Source organism: Leishmania martiniquensis, chromosome 31 (assembly GCF_017916325.1).
Source record: "Leishmania martiniquensis isolate LSCM1 chromosome 31, whole genome shotgun sequence".
NCBI lineage: Eukaryota > Euglenozoa > Kinetoplastea > Trypanosomatida > Trypanosomatidae > Leishmania > Leishmania martiniquensis.
Genome location: NC_090166.1, coordinates 1,380,364 through 1,394,804, shown reverse-complemented (window position 1 = coordinate 1,394,804; position 14,441 = coordinate 1,380,364). Strand labels below are relative to the sequence as shown.

At 58.2% G+C, this 14,441-nt stretch overlaps 4 protein-coding genes across 4 annotated transcripts; all 4 read left to right on the top strand.

Annotated features, from left to right (window-relative positions):
• Nucleotides 1–492: 492 nt before the first annotated feature.
• On the top strand, nucleotides 493–933 carry LSCM1_01584 (uncharacterized protein; the record flags this gene model as incomplete). Its single annotated transcript, XM_067319187.1, has 1 exon — nucleotides 493–933. One exon carries the CDS (start codon nucleotides 493–495, stop codon nucleotides 931–933), a length of 441 nt encoding a protein of 146 aa, XP_067176466.1.
• A 358-nt stretch (nucleotides 934–1,291) lies between these two features.
• On the top strand, nucleotides 1,292–4,546 carry LSCM1_01583 (uncharacterized protein; the record flags this gene model as incomplete). The annotated part of the gene is made up of 1 exon (XM_067319186.1): nucleotides 1,292–4,546. The coding sequence occupies one exon, from the start codon at nucleotides 1,292–1,294 to the stop codon at nucleotides 4,544–4,546; it is 3,255 nt and encodes a 1,084-aa protein (XP_067176465.1).
• Nucleotides 4,547–5,639: 1,093 nt separating this feature from the next.
• On the top strand, nucleotides 5,640–8,384 carry LSCM1_01582 (uncharacterized protein; the record flags this gene model as incomplete). Its single annotated transcript, XM_067319185.1, has 1 exon — nucleotides 5,640–8,384. The coding sequence occupies one exon, from the start codon at nucleotides 5,640–5,642 to the stop codon at nucleotides 8,382–8,384; it is 2,745 nt and encodes a 914-aa protein (XP_067176464.1).
• Nucleotides 8,385–8,999: 615 nt separating this feature from the next.
• On the top strand, nucleotides 9,000–12,926 carry LSCM1_01581 (uncharacterized protein; the record flags this gene model as incomplete). The annotated part of the gene is made up of 1 exon (XM_067319184.1): nucleotides 9,000–12,926. One exon carries the CDS (start codon nucleotides 9,000–9,002, stop codon nucleotides 12,924–12,926), a length of 3,927 nt encoding a protein of 1,308 aa, XP_067176463.1.
• Between the last annotated feature and the right edge of the window lie 1,515 nt (nucleotides 12,927–14,441).

Here is a 14,441-nt window from a genome sequence, read left to right as displayed (position 1 = left end):
CAGTCCATCGGCGGCCTTCTTGGCTCCAGTAGTATAGGATTGATTGCCTCATCTCGTGCTATTTCACAGCCGCAAATAGGCGTGCACCGCGCATCTAGTGCTCCGTCAATGTTGCGTTGTGTACAGGAAGCATTTCGCGCCGAACTGGAAGTAAGGGGAGAACAACCTGTTGCTGTCGAGCTTCCCCCACTCTGCCTGTTGGGCCCAAGCTTACCGTTTTTCAACGGGAAGCTCTCTGCGGCTTCACACCGCCGTTTTTTCAAGTGCACTGACCTCTAAGTATGCAGCCCCTTCCCGAGTTGACTGCGCAGCCTGCGAAGAGCTCTTGCCTTCCATTTCGGATTTCTCAAAGACTCTCTCCTCTTCTCTTTTTCTAAACAAACGCACACACACACGTTCAATGACCTTTCAGAGTAGAAGATCCCTGTTGCATATTCGCTCCTATCGTTTCACAAACTAGTGCTCAACTTTTTTCTCCAGCCCATCAAGAAAATGGTCAGCTTTGTCATGCTTGAAGTGAACTTGGTGTTGATACCAGTACTAGCTCTCTTTCTCCTCTACTGCGTTCCCGTTCGTGTCATCTCGACCACAGCGGAGCGAATCACTCGCCTTGTGGAAGGGTACAATGTAAATGGCTTGACAATCATGTCTGCTATGGCCATCATCTCATCCGTCTCCTTTCTCTTTCACTTCTTCGAGTGGCACTCCAAGTATGATGCCAAAGCGCGCTTTACAGATATCAGCCTGCAGCTGCAGCACGACAACAAGCGACTAAGGGTGGAGCGCAACATGTACATCCAATTGGTAACCTGTGTCCTATGTCTTGCTGTCAAGAAGTGTGCAGCGCTTCAGGGCAGGCGAGAATCTCACCAGAGAGTACCCGTAGCCCTTTCTCGCGCGACCGCGGCATCCCCCCACGCCAAGACGAATTGAACTAGTTTCCTGCCGATGATCGAGATGGTCCCCTGTTAAAGTCATGCTGCAGTGTGGTTGTTGGCTGATGCTACGCACTGTTCACCTTTGTGTTATCTCCGTCTACAATCGACTTCATCGAGGTTGCTAACCCTACACGTAGCCCTTTTTCCGGAATCAGCGTACGAGTCATTACTGCAACGACCTCGCCTTTGCATCAAGCGTGCTTCTCTATCTCCTCTAAACAATGAAGTACTTTTCTGTACCTTCCTTAATTCTAGCTTTCTACCCGTTCTCTTTCTCCACCCGCACCCTTTCGCACTTTTCACTTTGAACTCTGCTCACCAAAAAAAAAAGGAACAGTCGCTTTCCTTGCCACATGAACGCTAGCTTGACTGCACCATGTGCAGTACAATCACCAAAGAGTCCGCAAGGACCAGTCCCGAAAACGAGCCCTGCCGGTACTCCTACTGGCAGCGAGACTGCATTAAAGAAGAGGAAGAAGCTCCTGAACGGGGTCAACATCAAGCTTACATTTCCCAGTGGCGCCACGTATGACGGAAGTTTCAAGGATGGAAGGATGGAAGGCTATGGTGTCTATGTGTATGCCAGAACTGGCGACGTCTACCGGGGCGAGTGGAAAGCAGATCTAAAGCACGGCTACGGCCGTTACACCTTTGCAAACGGCGACAAATACGTCGGGCAGTGGTACATGGGCAACAGACATGGAAAGGGTCAGTTTGCCTTCGCCAATGGTGATGAGTATGTGGGCTCGTGGAGGGAGAACCAAATGAACGGCTACGGTGTCTTCCTTCTTGCCTCGAGCTGCGACCGCTACGAGGGCTATTGGGAAGAGGGAGTCCGACATGGACAAGGGTCTCTGTACTACGGCAACGGCGACTTGTACGATGGGGAATGGTGTAGCGGCCACCAACAAGGTCTGGGGGTCTTTCGCCAATCGAACGATGATTTATACTGTGGTCAGTGGGAGGATGGGGTCATGGACGGCAAAGGCATCTTGCGGGAGAAAGGCATCCTCTTCCTCGTTGAGTACGTTGAAGGCTACCTGATTTCAAAGGAAAGGCAGAGCGAGGCACTCGATGCGACAGAACATGAGTGGGCGCCGGCCTATCGGCATTTCCTTGCCTGGAGCGAGCATCACGAAGGGCAGAGCGCGCCATCTCAATTCACGAGCAAAGAAAGCAGGCTTGGAGACGAGCTTGAGAGCGCTCTCGCTGAGAACAGCGCTCTTCGCAAGCGGCTTGAGGACGCGCTTGCCCTACATCGGCCGAGAGGTGGCTCGAGGAGCGCCGTGTCTGAGTTGCATTCTGCTTCTGATTCCGCTGCGCTAGAAAAGACTGCTGCACAGTACTGGAAGGAGCTGTTTCTAGAGGTCAAGGGCAAAGTGAAGCTGCTCGAATGCACACTTGCCGAACGCGTCGTCGAGGCGCGAAAGCTGGCCAGCCGGCTGAAAAGCAGCGATGCGAGAGTGCACGAGCTGGAGCTCGAAAGCGCAGCTCGAAAGGCGCGCTTTCGTAACGCGAAGCATAACGGCGCGCATGAATCTTTCCTTGGTGAAGCGGTTACGCTGGATGCCCAGCCAACGCACCCAGAAGGGGACATTAGTGAGGACGACGAGGCGGCGGAGCTGAAGGAGCAGAACGCGCTATTGGCCCGGCGTAGTGAAGAGCTACGCCAGAAGGCAGCCTTTCTTGCAGTCGAAAACGCAAGGCTTGCGGTAAAGGCAGAAGCCGCCGAAGACCAATACGACAAGCTTGCGGAGGAACTGGCGGAGATGCGGATGGGTTTGGAGAATGGACAGCGCACCGGCGTGAATAGCCAACAGCTGCAGGCTGGAGGTAGAGCGGCGATTGCCACAGCTTCACATTCCACACCAGTGAGTGCGTCTTCTCCGGTGCCACTGCTACTGGCGTCTCAAGGGACATGTAAATGCGATGAGCTTGAGCAGAAGCTTCTCCAGGCAAACCAGCTGAATATTGAGCTTCAGCTCAGAATCGGCAAGTGGGAGCGAGAAGCTGAGGCAAGAACATCCGACGCCGGGCTGCCTCCTGCACAGGATACTGCTGCACTCATACGTGAGAATGGGATACTGCGCTCTTTGATTGTGAGTCTCAAAGCAGAATTAGCATTGATGCAGAGTGCTTCGGAAGATGCAGAGCAGGAAATATTTCTTTTCCACCAGCGAGAGATCAAACTGGAAGAAAGGATGAAGGCTATCGCACACCGCAAAGCCGCAGACCCACAGTTGCAGACGGCGTTGGAGCTTAAGTCTGAGCGAGCAGAAAAGCTGGAGCTAGAGAACGCGGAGCTCGCGAGGCTGTTGGAAGAGGCTCGTGTAGACCTGGAGGAAAAGGCAGCAGTCTCTGCGAGCGTAAAACGTCAGCCACATGCCGAGCTACCAGGTGCTGGTAGGGCCCCCAACGAGCTCGTGTCAGCGCAGAAGGAACTGAAGAAGCTCCAGATGAGGATGAAGAGGGTCACGGGCGAGCGAAACAGTGTAACCGAGCAGTTGTACGAGTCGCAAGTGCGGTTGACTCGTAGGGGGCGGGCGCTTGAAGCACTGCAGGGGCGGATCATCGTTTTTACCGCAGTCGCTGATGGTGGTAGTGGTAGTCTAGTGGTTTCCGATGTGACACTCAGAGTCGACGCCGCCGATCCACGGAAGCTACAGCTGAACGATTGCGGAGAGGACACAGTTCACCAGTACGACTACTGCTTTGAGAAAGATGCTTCTGTGGAGCAGGTCTTCGCTGAGCTCTGCGATCCTCTGGCCCTTGTGTGGTCAGGCTACCAGTTTGCACTTATGACAGTAGGAGAGTTTCGGTCTGGGAAAACTGGCCTCGTGAAAGAGATTCTCCCGCTGTTGATGAAGCACCTATCCACGACGGCTGAAGAAAGCCCAAAGCGCTCTTTTTTCAGCTTTACCTACCGTGTCGCCGTCGTTGAGATTTCCTCGCGTGGCGGCTTCGACTGTGCATCAGGAAAAGACGTCACGGAGGTGTATTGCGATGCGAACGGTTTTGTGAAGCCAAAGAATGCTCGCTTCATCGATTGCACAAGTGGTAGCATTCCTAATGTGGTCGACAACCTTCTTGCCAAGCGGCGACAGCACCACAACGGTCGCTCGCATACCTGGATCCAGCTCCAGTGTGTACGGACGAGCGCCGTGCGCCAGTGCCAGACAGTTGGTAGACTGACCATTTTCGACTGGTGCGGAGGTGGCCCGGTTGCATCGCAGAAGACGGACATCGAGAGCGCGCGCTTTGCGAACGCATCCAGCTACGTGCTTCGAGACCTGGCCACGGCGCTCGCTAGCAAACTACCCATGATTCCGTACACAAAGTCTATCGAGGCGTCGCTGCTGTTCGACCTACTCGGTGGCAACTCGTTAACTACAGTGGTTGGCCGAGTGCGACCCTCTGCAGAGCATGTCGAGGAGACACTTCGAACACTTGCTGTTCTAACTTCTTTGTTTGGTGTGCGCAACGGGCCTCTGCTGCCGGATACTCAAACCAGCGATGAGGTCCGCTGGCGGAGTATTGTGACGGCGCTTTGCTCGGATGACCAAGCGGAAAGAGAGCTGAAGCCAGTTGAAAACATGCGAGAGCTGTAGGCACATTCCACTCTCTCTTGTGCAGCAAAATAAATGTGAATACATTACTGGACTTGTGCTCCCCTCCCTTCGTCCGTGGGCTGCTTTGCTGCACCCCGGCCCTGTCGTGTGCCACTATGTGAAGAGTGTTTTTCTCGGCCACACCAGGAATGGCTGCTCTTTTCTTTTTTCTTTTTGGGAAACTTGTCAAGAACAAGAAAGGCGGTAGAGATGATCGAGAAGCGCAACGATGAGGCACGTGGCACAGCGCTACTCACTGTCCCAATGTAGTGTGCCACGAAACACTTCTATCTTCCTTACGCTATTTTTCATAATGCACTCCTTTCAGCTCTAGAAAAGTCGAGTCGCTGAAAGTGATGAAGATTCTCCGAGACACACCCGCCTCTTGGTTACTCGCCGCGACAGGGATGCCTTGGTGACGGGGAAAGAAAGGGTGGGGGTACACTGGTTTACCTATTTCTGAGTAGTGTCGTTGAGAGCGCGAGTAGGGGTGGTGCACCAGACCGGTATACTTTTCCATGGGGGTAAGGGGAAGCTCGCCAGTTATGGAGAGCTGGGAGCCATGCATCGGACTGCATTGTACTTTTGGCATCATTTTTCTCCTCTTATTTTGTTCCCATCTGGCAGCTTTGTGGCTGTGACGACCCCATTTCCACTCGCTGCGAGCTGCTGTAGCGGGTGTTGCCATGCACATCTGCTACTCGTGCGCCTCAGCGCTCTGCTTTTTCCTTTTTTTTTCGGCGCAGTATCACCTGTATTTCATTGGAACATCGAATGGGAGTCCCTTTAATTACTTCTGTATGGATCACGAACCTCAAAGCGAACAGTGCCTTCCTTGCTGTTGCTCAGGAGAGCGTAACTCTCTATGGTGCCGATGCCCAAGACGTGGAGCGTGACTCGCTCTGCGAGTGGCACCTTCTGCTCACTCACGAAGTACCGCTTTGGACGGCTTCCTGGCCCTTTACATTCCCGAAAAGGCGCGCATCAGGGGATACTGGCTTCCTGACCCTCTCTTCTGTTGCCTCTCTTAGCCTCCCTCCTGCTCTCTCACTGCTCTGATGCTGCTCCTTCGCCTAGGGTCCACTACGTTCAGATGGCTGCCGCGCAGAGTGCAATTTTAGGCGTCCTCGATAGAGCGGCGACGCCGAGGATGCGACGACGTGTTGTCATCGATCCGATTTGGAGAGTGATTGACGCACACGAGTACCGCTCTCTATGGAGGCTTCTCTGTGCGGAAGCTGCGTCCTACGGTTTCGTCGGATTCGACATGGAGTGGACGACACGACTCCAAGCACCTGACGCTGACGACGACGACAGCGGGCCCCTAAAGAAACGCGGTGCGCCTGGAAAGTGGAAGGCGCGCCGGCTGGCGGGGCCCGTCGCGACGATTCAGCTTAGCACGTACTCTTGCACGGTCTTGTTGAAGTGGATCCATCTGCACGCCTTAGCCGCCGGCGGCTCTGCCGATGTTTTCCATGACCCCTTCGCACCCGCGTCAGCTCAGTGGCCGCGCTACCGTGAGGGGCAGAGGCAAAACCCGGAGGCCCTTCTGCGTGAAGTGTACACCAACACGTTGCACCTTATCCAGGACCACCGCATCTTCAAGGTCGGCGTCGGCATCCATGGCGATGAGGTGAAGCTCAATCGCGATTACCCGGCAGTTCGACTTCGGTCAGCGGTGGACTTGGTGGAGCTGGCAGATGCCTGCTTGCCTGAGACGGTGCTTGATTACAGCCGCCAGCGCACGAATGAGGAGGTGACTGTGGTACAAAGAGATTCTTTGCGCAGCCTCAAGAGCATGTGCTCTGCCCTGACAGGTAGACAGCTGGGCAAGGGCATGGCCGTCGTGATGAGTGACTGGGGTAGTTGTCATGGCGCTCTTACACCGCTGCAAGTTGAGTACGCTACAGAGGACGCCGAAGCATCATATGACGTCTGTGTCGCCATTTTGAAGGGTGGCGGCTTCATCGTGGACAACCCGGCCTCTGCAGGGCACTCGCCTAACGCACCAACTCATTTGCCGTGGAGCTCGGTGAGAGGGCTCGACTGTCGCGAAGTGCTGGCTTGCTGCGCTACGGAGCCGATGAGCGCGTTCAATTGCGCCTCGACTGCACTAAACAACGCTGAAAACATTGAGGGAGGAATCCTCTGTAATGGTATTCGAACTGACGAGGGTGCGCTTGTGTCGACGAGATCTTGCACCGCCGCTGCGGACGTTGAGGACGAGGCTGACCTGCGGTGGTGCAAAGGCCGTGAGCGGCCGTACTACGACAACATTAGTGTCTTTGATCCTGCCATGCAGCTGGTCTTCACAGTGGACAAGACCAAAGCGGATTGGTACGTGAGGAAGAAGGGACTCGCAAGGGTGCTGCAATGGCGTACGCCTGCTGGTGTGATACTGTCGGAAGATGAACGGTTGACTTTAGCCGATGCGGCGGATGGCTGGGAGATGGCCGCCATCCAGCTGAGCTTTGCGCCCAACTTCGCCCGGTTTAATGATGTGCACATTCCTCGCAACATGGACTACTTCAGGCAACCAAAGGAGAACATCTGCGTCGTGTGTGGCAGCGGCGTGTCGCTCGTGCGGTTTGCTGTCGTGCCGCTCATGTACCGCCGCTTTTTCCCGAGCGTTTACATGAGCCATAACAGCTACGACCTGCTTTTGCTGTGTGCTCACTGCTTTGCCAAGTCTCGGCGGTTATACGATCGCCTACGCGAGAGCGTCGCCAAGGACTTCGGCATTCCGCTCATCCGTCTGCGCGCCAAGCAGCGTGAAGAGTATGTCGATGCGATGCGGCAGATGGAACAGAAAATCGATGTGTTGGGTGCCGCCTACGAGGGGGCGAAGGGAGGAGTTTTCTCTACGCCGGAACACGAGGATGTGCCTGAGAGAGACTGCGATTTGCACCCGCGCCTCCGTCTTCGAGGGATGAAAGACTTTCTCTCTTTGACTGAGCATCGTGAGATCTTGGATAAGGTGTTTAGTTTCGCCAAAGCCCTCCACCACCACTACGAGTCCTTGCGAGGGCAAAGAGAGGCGCGCGATAGCGGCGGCGGCGACGTCGATGAGGAGAGCGTGGTAGCCTCCTCTGGCGATGCTCATTGTCGTTTGGAGATGCCAGCGAGGAGTAAGAGGAGCAACAGGCGCCACGGCCAGAAGGTCGGCACCGCTCGTGCCACAGCCCTTACCCTTCTTCCGGAGGAGCGGCGCACCATGATGATTGACTACCTGAAAACGCACGCTTCTGTCTACCCGTTCTTTGCAGGCCGAAGAGACGAGGACAGTGGTGAGGGTGGTCGACAGCTCCAAGATGCCGTGTTTCGTGCCGAAAGTGATGGTGCGGGATCGGCGCAAGGCGTACGTTTCATCTTGACCGGAGTGGCCGAGGCACCTGCCGCCGCTGGACACGTGTGCAGGGACAGCACTGAGGTGCAGTATGGCAATTCTAGCCGAAGCGTGCTGACTCGGTACTGGGTCAGCAAACACCCGGAGCTACTGACCTTGCTTCCCGCTTTGACTCGCGCGGAAGAGCGGCTGCGCCAGGTCGTGGACAGCGGTGAGGTAAGGGAAGCGGATGGCGGCGTCGCGCTGCGTAACTCGCCACCCGCGGACTCTGCGGCGGATAATGAGGTGTCGGAGGTGCCGCATGTTGACAGTCACGCGTTTCTGGTGGTGCGCCTCCTCTTAGAGAAGTACTTCTACGTCTCGTCGCCTGCCAAGACTGGCGAGCACGCGGTAGGCCAATTCATCTTCCGCTGGCGGTCTCGCTTCGTGGAGCACATGCAACCGCAGCACTTACCGCGCGGGTGGACTCCGGGGGATGGAATTCTGCGATGATCGACATCCGCCAGCGCTGCTTTTGAGGACGTGAGTACGTGGGTGGGTGGACGAATGCATGTGCGCCTCGGGCCCTCCGCCGTGTAGCTGCCACGCAGCTGAGGGACGATAACTGGAGTGCTTTCCCTTTCTGCTTTGGGACACAACTGCACCCGATAAGGACACGACAAAGACCCTTCGGAGCATCTCGAGTCTCGCCAGCAGACCGCACGTGCAACCCCCATTCGACATGAGCACCGGGGCGCGCAGAGTTATCGGCTGCGTCGCTTCTCTTTTCGTGTGTCCGCTCTCTCCTTTTCGAGAGCGAAAAGATGAGCGAACGGCATTCGTGCCCGGGGCAGTGCTGTCGCCACGGCCGAGTCCTTCTCTTTCTCCGCTCCAAAGCTGTCGCTCGAGTGTGGTGCCACCATGCATCTTGGGCGGCCTACGCCAGCGTCGAAGCGCTTCATTCGCCCTTGCCACCATCGCCGCGCAGAACTCAGTGTTTCACCCGCTTCTTTTGGCGCTCTCTTGCGCGAAGTGCTGGCTACGGCGACTGTCTCCCTCGCACTTCCTCCCACCGCCCAACTCCACTCCTTCCTGCGTGTCATCTTGCTGGGACTAGCGTCAGGATGCATGTCGTCGCTGTCCTCAGCCCGCCCATCCCGCGCGTCTCTTGCGCGTGCGCTGGATGAGGCACGGCTGGGCCGGCAACCACGACGTGCCTCCTCAATCCAGCTGCGGCGATACCTCGTTCAGTGGTTTCCACGGGGCCTCTGGTCCTTTATCTACCGGGCGCAGTCACCTGGGTCGCGAGGGGTGGCCGCCGGGGTAAATGTATACCGCCGATTTTGTAGGGACCCGCCTCGTGTGTCGCATGAGTGGAGCGCTGCGCTGCAGCTCGTGGAGCTTGCCCGCCTTGTGGACGAGATGCCGAGCACTTCCCCGGAGAAGGTACACCACGGCGCAGGACAGCCGCCCCGTACACCTGCGCCCGAATCGGATTCGGTAGTGCAGGCGACAGAGCATCTATTGCGCTATGGGGTGTTTCCGCCATGCGGCTGGGCGCTGACGCTGCAGCTACTATACACGTGGCGGACGAAGCAGCCACCCGCGCGGCCTCAGCTGTTTCCCACCGCTCTCAGTCCTCCTGCAGCAGCACAGCTCCTGCACCACCTGAGCCGTGCACCGCCGTCGCCACAGGCGTGGCACAATGCGCTTTGCCTCTACCACCTCTGCTCCACAGAGGCTCACACGCCACCCATCAAGGGCCAAACGGCACCTACCCAACAGGCCGAGCCTCTTGCACCGCCGAGGAGCAGGACAGATACAGGGGCCCACTCCGCCTTCCTAAAGGCAATGCGCCACATGACCCTCACGACTCTTCTGCGTGCGGGTGAGTGGGAGAGAGGGCTTCATTTCTACCATCACACCCTGTATCAGCGTGACTTGCCAGGTCCCATAACGACAGCGTACTTGGTGCAGCAACTGGGCCGCGCCCGCCAGTGGGCGGCGGTTCTGCGGGTGTACGAGCTCTGCGTGAAGTTGCTGCATGCGCAACGACACCAGCACCATCAGCGACAGCCACTCTCCCCGCATAGGGACGAGTGGCTGTCGCGGCAATGGGGGACCACACTCTCCATAGCGATGGCCGCGGCACAGAACGCTCCCGGTGCCCCAACGGCCACTCTCGCTGCTATGGTGCGGCAACTGGAGCCGGACCTCGACGCCACGCCCACGCTCTCTGCGGGATCGATTGGCACTGCCCCTTCTTGCCCTCCCCCTTTAGTTCGACTGAACGGCCACTTTCTCTCTGCTGTGCAAGCGCTCCCCTCGGAGAAGGACCGTTCAGCGGTGCTGCGCCTCGCCTGGCGCGGATCCCTACTGGACATCTTCAAGATCATTCGGGGTCTTCTCTCAAAGCACAAATGGGAAGAGGCGCTGGCGCTCTTTGAGGGGGCCATGCACACCGCGCCTGCCCGCACGTCGAGTCCCGATCCTCGAAGCGGGAGCTCGCTAGCACCGCACACGGCTGCAGAGCCCACTATCACGAAGTCGTTCAGCCTTTCTCGGAAAGAAATCGGAGAGACACGACTGAGCTTTCTTCATGAGGCCACCATCGACTCGGTGACCGCGGTCGTGGCGGCGCTGAATCGGCATCGCCCCACCAAAAGGAAGCAGCGCACCGACCCTTCACGAGAGGGCGAGGGCAACCTGCTTCCTGCTACCGCAGCTGATGGGCCCTCGAGGCGGCTGACGCTGAATGACCGCGAGGTGGAGTGTGTTTTGTCGAAGACTCTGGCGCTGCGCGAGGAGAAACCTGACACACTCACGCCCGCGGCGCTTGCGGCTCGCAAGCATTTCTGGCGTTACTGCCTTGAGCTCCTCGCCTGCAACTACGGCGCGCTGCCCTGTGGGGAGCCGAGTGAGAAGACTTCGCCTTCTCCTCGAGAGGCGAACGAGCGGCACAGCTTCTCTCTGCATTCGCCACGCCGCACACCGACGCCAGCAGCGTTGTCCTTTCTGCTGCGTCACCCGCGGCTTCCCTGGCACGTGGCCCTGCAACTTCTCCAGCATTATGGCGTTCGGGAGACGCGCCCAGGCGAGAGTGCGGCTGCGAGCACTCGCGCCACACGCTGTCGCCCTGCATCACTTCCGTCAGCGACTCGGTGGGCCAGGACGTGTTCGCCGCCGACGCCACGCTCGCTGGCTTTGGCTGCCGCCGTGGAGCTCCTCCGCAGGCAGGGGCAACTGCAAGTTGCAGAGAAACTGGCGCTTCAGTCGCTAGACATGGAGATGGCGGAGCAGAGCCTCAGCGCGAGAGCTAACGTCTCGCTCTCTGCGGCACTGCTGGAGGTGGTACAGTACCCGACCCTGCGGAACGTACTGCTGGAAAGGGTAGAGAAGAGGCTGTCAGTTGAGGGGTCAACGCTATTTCACTTACTGCAGGAGAGCACTTGCGCGAAAAAGGCCCCAGCGGCGACTCATGGTGACGATGGAGCCCATGAAAGGCCCTGCGGAACGGCCATCTCTTCACCTCCGTGGTGGGCGGGCAGCGCTGACTTCTTCCACCACCCAAGTGGACGCGCCCTCACAGTGGTGTGGCTGTTGATGCAGCATCACATGCGCCCTCAGATGACCACCACGGATGCGGCAAGGCAAGATGACGACAGTTTGCTGGCCTCTCTATTTCTCTGTATCCCACCACCGCCGATGGCCTCCGTCGCCGCCGCAAGCCTGGAGGCCCCTCCCTGCTCGTGGCTCATGGCGTACCCCGCTGCTGTGCACTGCGAGGTAGTGCACGTCATCAAGTGCCTAACGTCGCTGTCGGCATCAGCCATGTCGTCTGCCTCGTCTTCTGCCGAGGAAAAGGTGTGTTACGCCAAGCGGTGGGTGTGGACGCGGCGCTACTTGTCATCTCTGGCAGCGCACTTTTCGACATCGTTGACGGGCACACAAACGCAGATCAAAGAGGCATCGTACGCGGAGCGCCAGCGTGGCGGCGTACAGGATGAGGCAGTGGCGAGAGAGGCCTACTACAATGCCACCTTTGAAGCTGTTGTATCTCTCCTGGACACGTCGATGCCGCAGGTCCTGACTTCGCACGATTCGGCAAGTCACGGGAGGCAATCTGACGCATGCACAGATGCAGTTGCTGACGCACAAGACGGCGATGTTCCGCACAGTTCTGCGCAGCGAGTACAGCAGCTGCAGCAACTGCTGGAGCGCGCCATTGCGCGGTACGGGTGCCTGCCGCCGACGCATATGGTTTTGCCAAATCAGCTGAACCGTCTTTTGCCCCCACGACTGTCACGTCTGCCCGCAGCGGGGGGGAGTACTACGGATGAAGAGGCACGACAGGACTGTCTCCACACCGAGGGCGCGCGCAAAGAGCGCTGCGCGGTGGCGCTTCACCTCGTTCGGCTCCTGCTGGGTGCTCTCCAAGACGCCGGAAAGCAGCGGCCCGTAGAGCCGGCAATGGTGCACAACCTTCTGAAACTTTGCTGCCGTATCTCCGAATACGATCAGGCCTCTTTAGCGGTGGCCGAGGGGGCGGCAAATTCGGACATCGACCACAGCGCTGAAGTCAGCCGCGCCGGTGCGACGCTGGTGCGTCTGCAATGTGAGCTATGCGGCCTGCATACAGTGCGCTCTAGCACCCTGTCGCTTCTCTACCACTTATGCGCTGCTGCGCAGTCGCGCGCCAGCGCTTGCGGCCACACTGTTCCACGGCAGGTGGCCCTCGAGACCACATGCTACCTACTAGAGGCGCAGACGGCAGCAAGCGCACAGAAGGGCACTCGGCATGAGCAGCATGAGGGCACGCCGGTCCTCACCTCGTCCTCGTCACGATCCCAGGATGGGCAGCGACACCTCGACCCGCTCGACGCCTATGGCGCCGTGCAGGCGCGCCACTGTGAACTGTTCTTCGCACTAATTGGGTGGGAGGACGCGCTGGAGGTGTGGTATCGCGCTTTTCCTCACGAGGTGCTAACGCATCTTTCCAGCAACCCGCAAGCGGTGGAGGCATGCCTTAGCTTTGGCGAGAGCACTCAACTCTGAGGGCCGCAGCCCACGAACTCGCCTCTACCATGAAGCGCATGAGAGGACGCCGACTCCGGTATGCACGTGTTCTGGTATCTCTATCAAGTATCGCCTGGAAGCGCACGCGACGATGTAGCCCTTGTGCGCGCGCCTGCGCGTGTGGGCGGTGCAGGGGAGAGGTGCGCGGGTCTCTCTCTCTCTCTCTCTTCGCTTCTTTCGTTTTTTTTCCCCCACGGCTTGCGCTCGTTGCGCATTGGCGCCTCAGCACTCCGCTTCACAGACATTTGCCAGAGGAAGGCGCCTGCTAAGGGGAAGGCCGCTGCGCAGCTCATGGTAAACGCTGCGTGCTGGACGAGTAGGCGGTCGGCGATTCCATCATCTGAGTTTCCCTCTTCTCATCTCGCGGCTGATGATGAAGCGAAAGCAGCGATCACCCACACGTTTGCTGGGGCTTCTACACAGCGGTGCGTGCCCAACGTCAAGAAAAAGGATTGTCTCCCCCGGCGGGCTCAGCGCAGAGCAGCAAACTCGACTCTCATGATCGCGCAATGACCCCCCCCTCTGACCCGCATTGCCACTTTCTTCTCTCGCCCCCTCCCCCCCCCGCGCACACAGACTTTTTTTTCCGTTGCGCACACAACCCTCTCTCGCTCGATGCCGTTTCCTTCACCCCCTCCGCCCCTCTCCCCCTGCACGCAACACACCGACGAACGGTACAAACCGTTCGGCTCACATCTCTTTTTTCTCTCTCATTAGTGGTCGCCATCGCAATGGAAATAAAAAAAATAATAAAAAAAGGGCGGTTACAGTGAACCGCGTCGGGGGACACACACGCACACTGAAAAGGGGAAAGAGAGAGAGCGGATGGATGAGCGAGTGGAATATGAAATGCGGGCGTCTTCCTGCACACATCCGTTGTGAGGAGAGGAAAGGGGTGAGCAAGCGGCGGAGGCATACACGCACTCAGCGCGTGGAGAGACGGAGGGCAATGGACAGGGGAAATAAGTGTCTCGGTAGTAGTCCTCTCAGCGCTGCGGCGACGCAAAGAAAGCATCCCAGGGGGGGATGCCGCGACGCACCGCATGGGCGTAAAGTGACGTATGCGCCCCCCCTCCCCCCCAGTGGCACGTATTCCCGTGAATGCAGGACTGCACCCAATACAAGGCGCGCTCTGGGATTAGTGAACAGCAGCGTTGCAAAATCCGCAGCTTGCCCACAGCGAAGGGAGGACTCCATGCGTCTCGCCTGGCCGAGGACCGCTTGACACCCATGGCAGTGATGCTGGGCCCCCCCGCCCATTTCTCATACAGGCTGAATGCTTCACGTGACGCCATAGAGCCGCACGATCGGTCTGTGGTCGGCCTATGGCACACGGCCTCGGCGTATACTCGACATCAGCACATCCGGGGACTCGAGCACCTGCCCCAGGGGTGCCGCACGACCCCAGCGGCTCCGGGCCCAAAGCCGCTGCTGCGATGCGATGGATGCGCCGGTAAAGCCGAAGGGAGGAGTTGGGCAGCGCCGATCATCGTG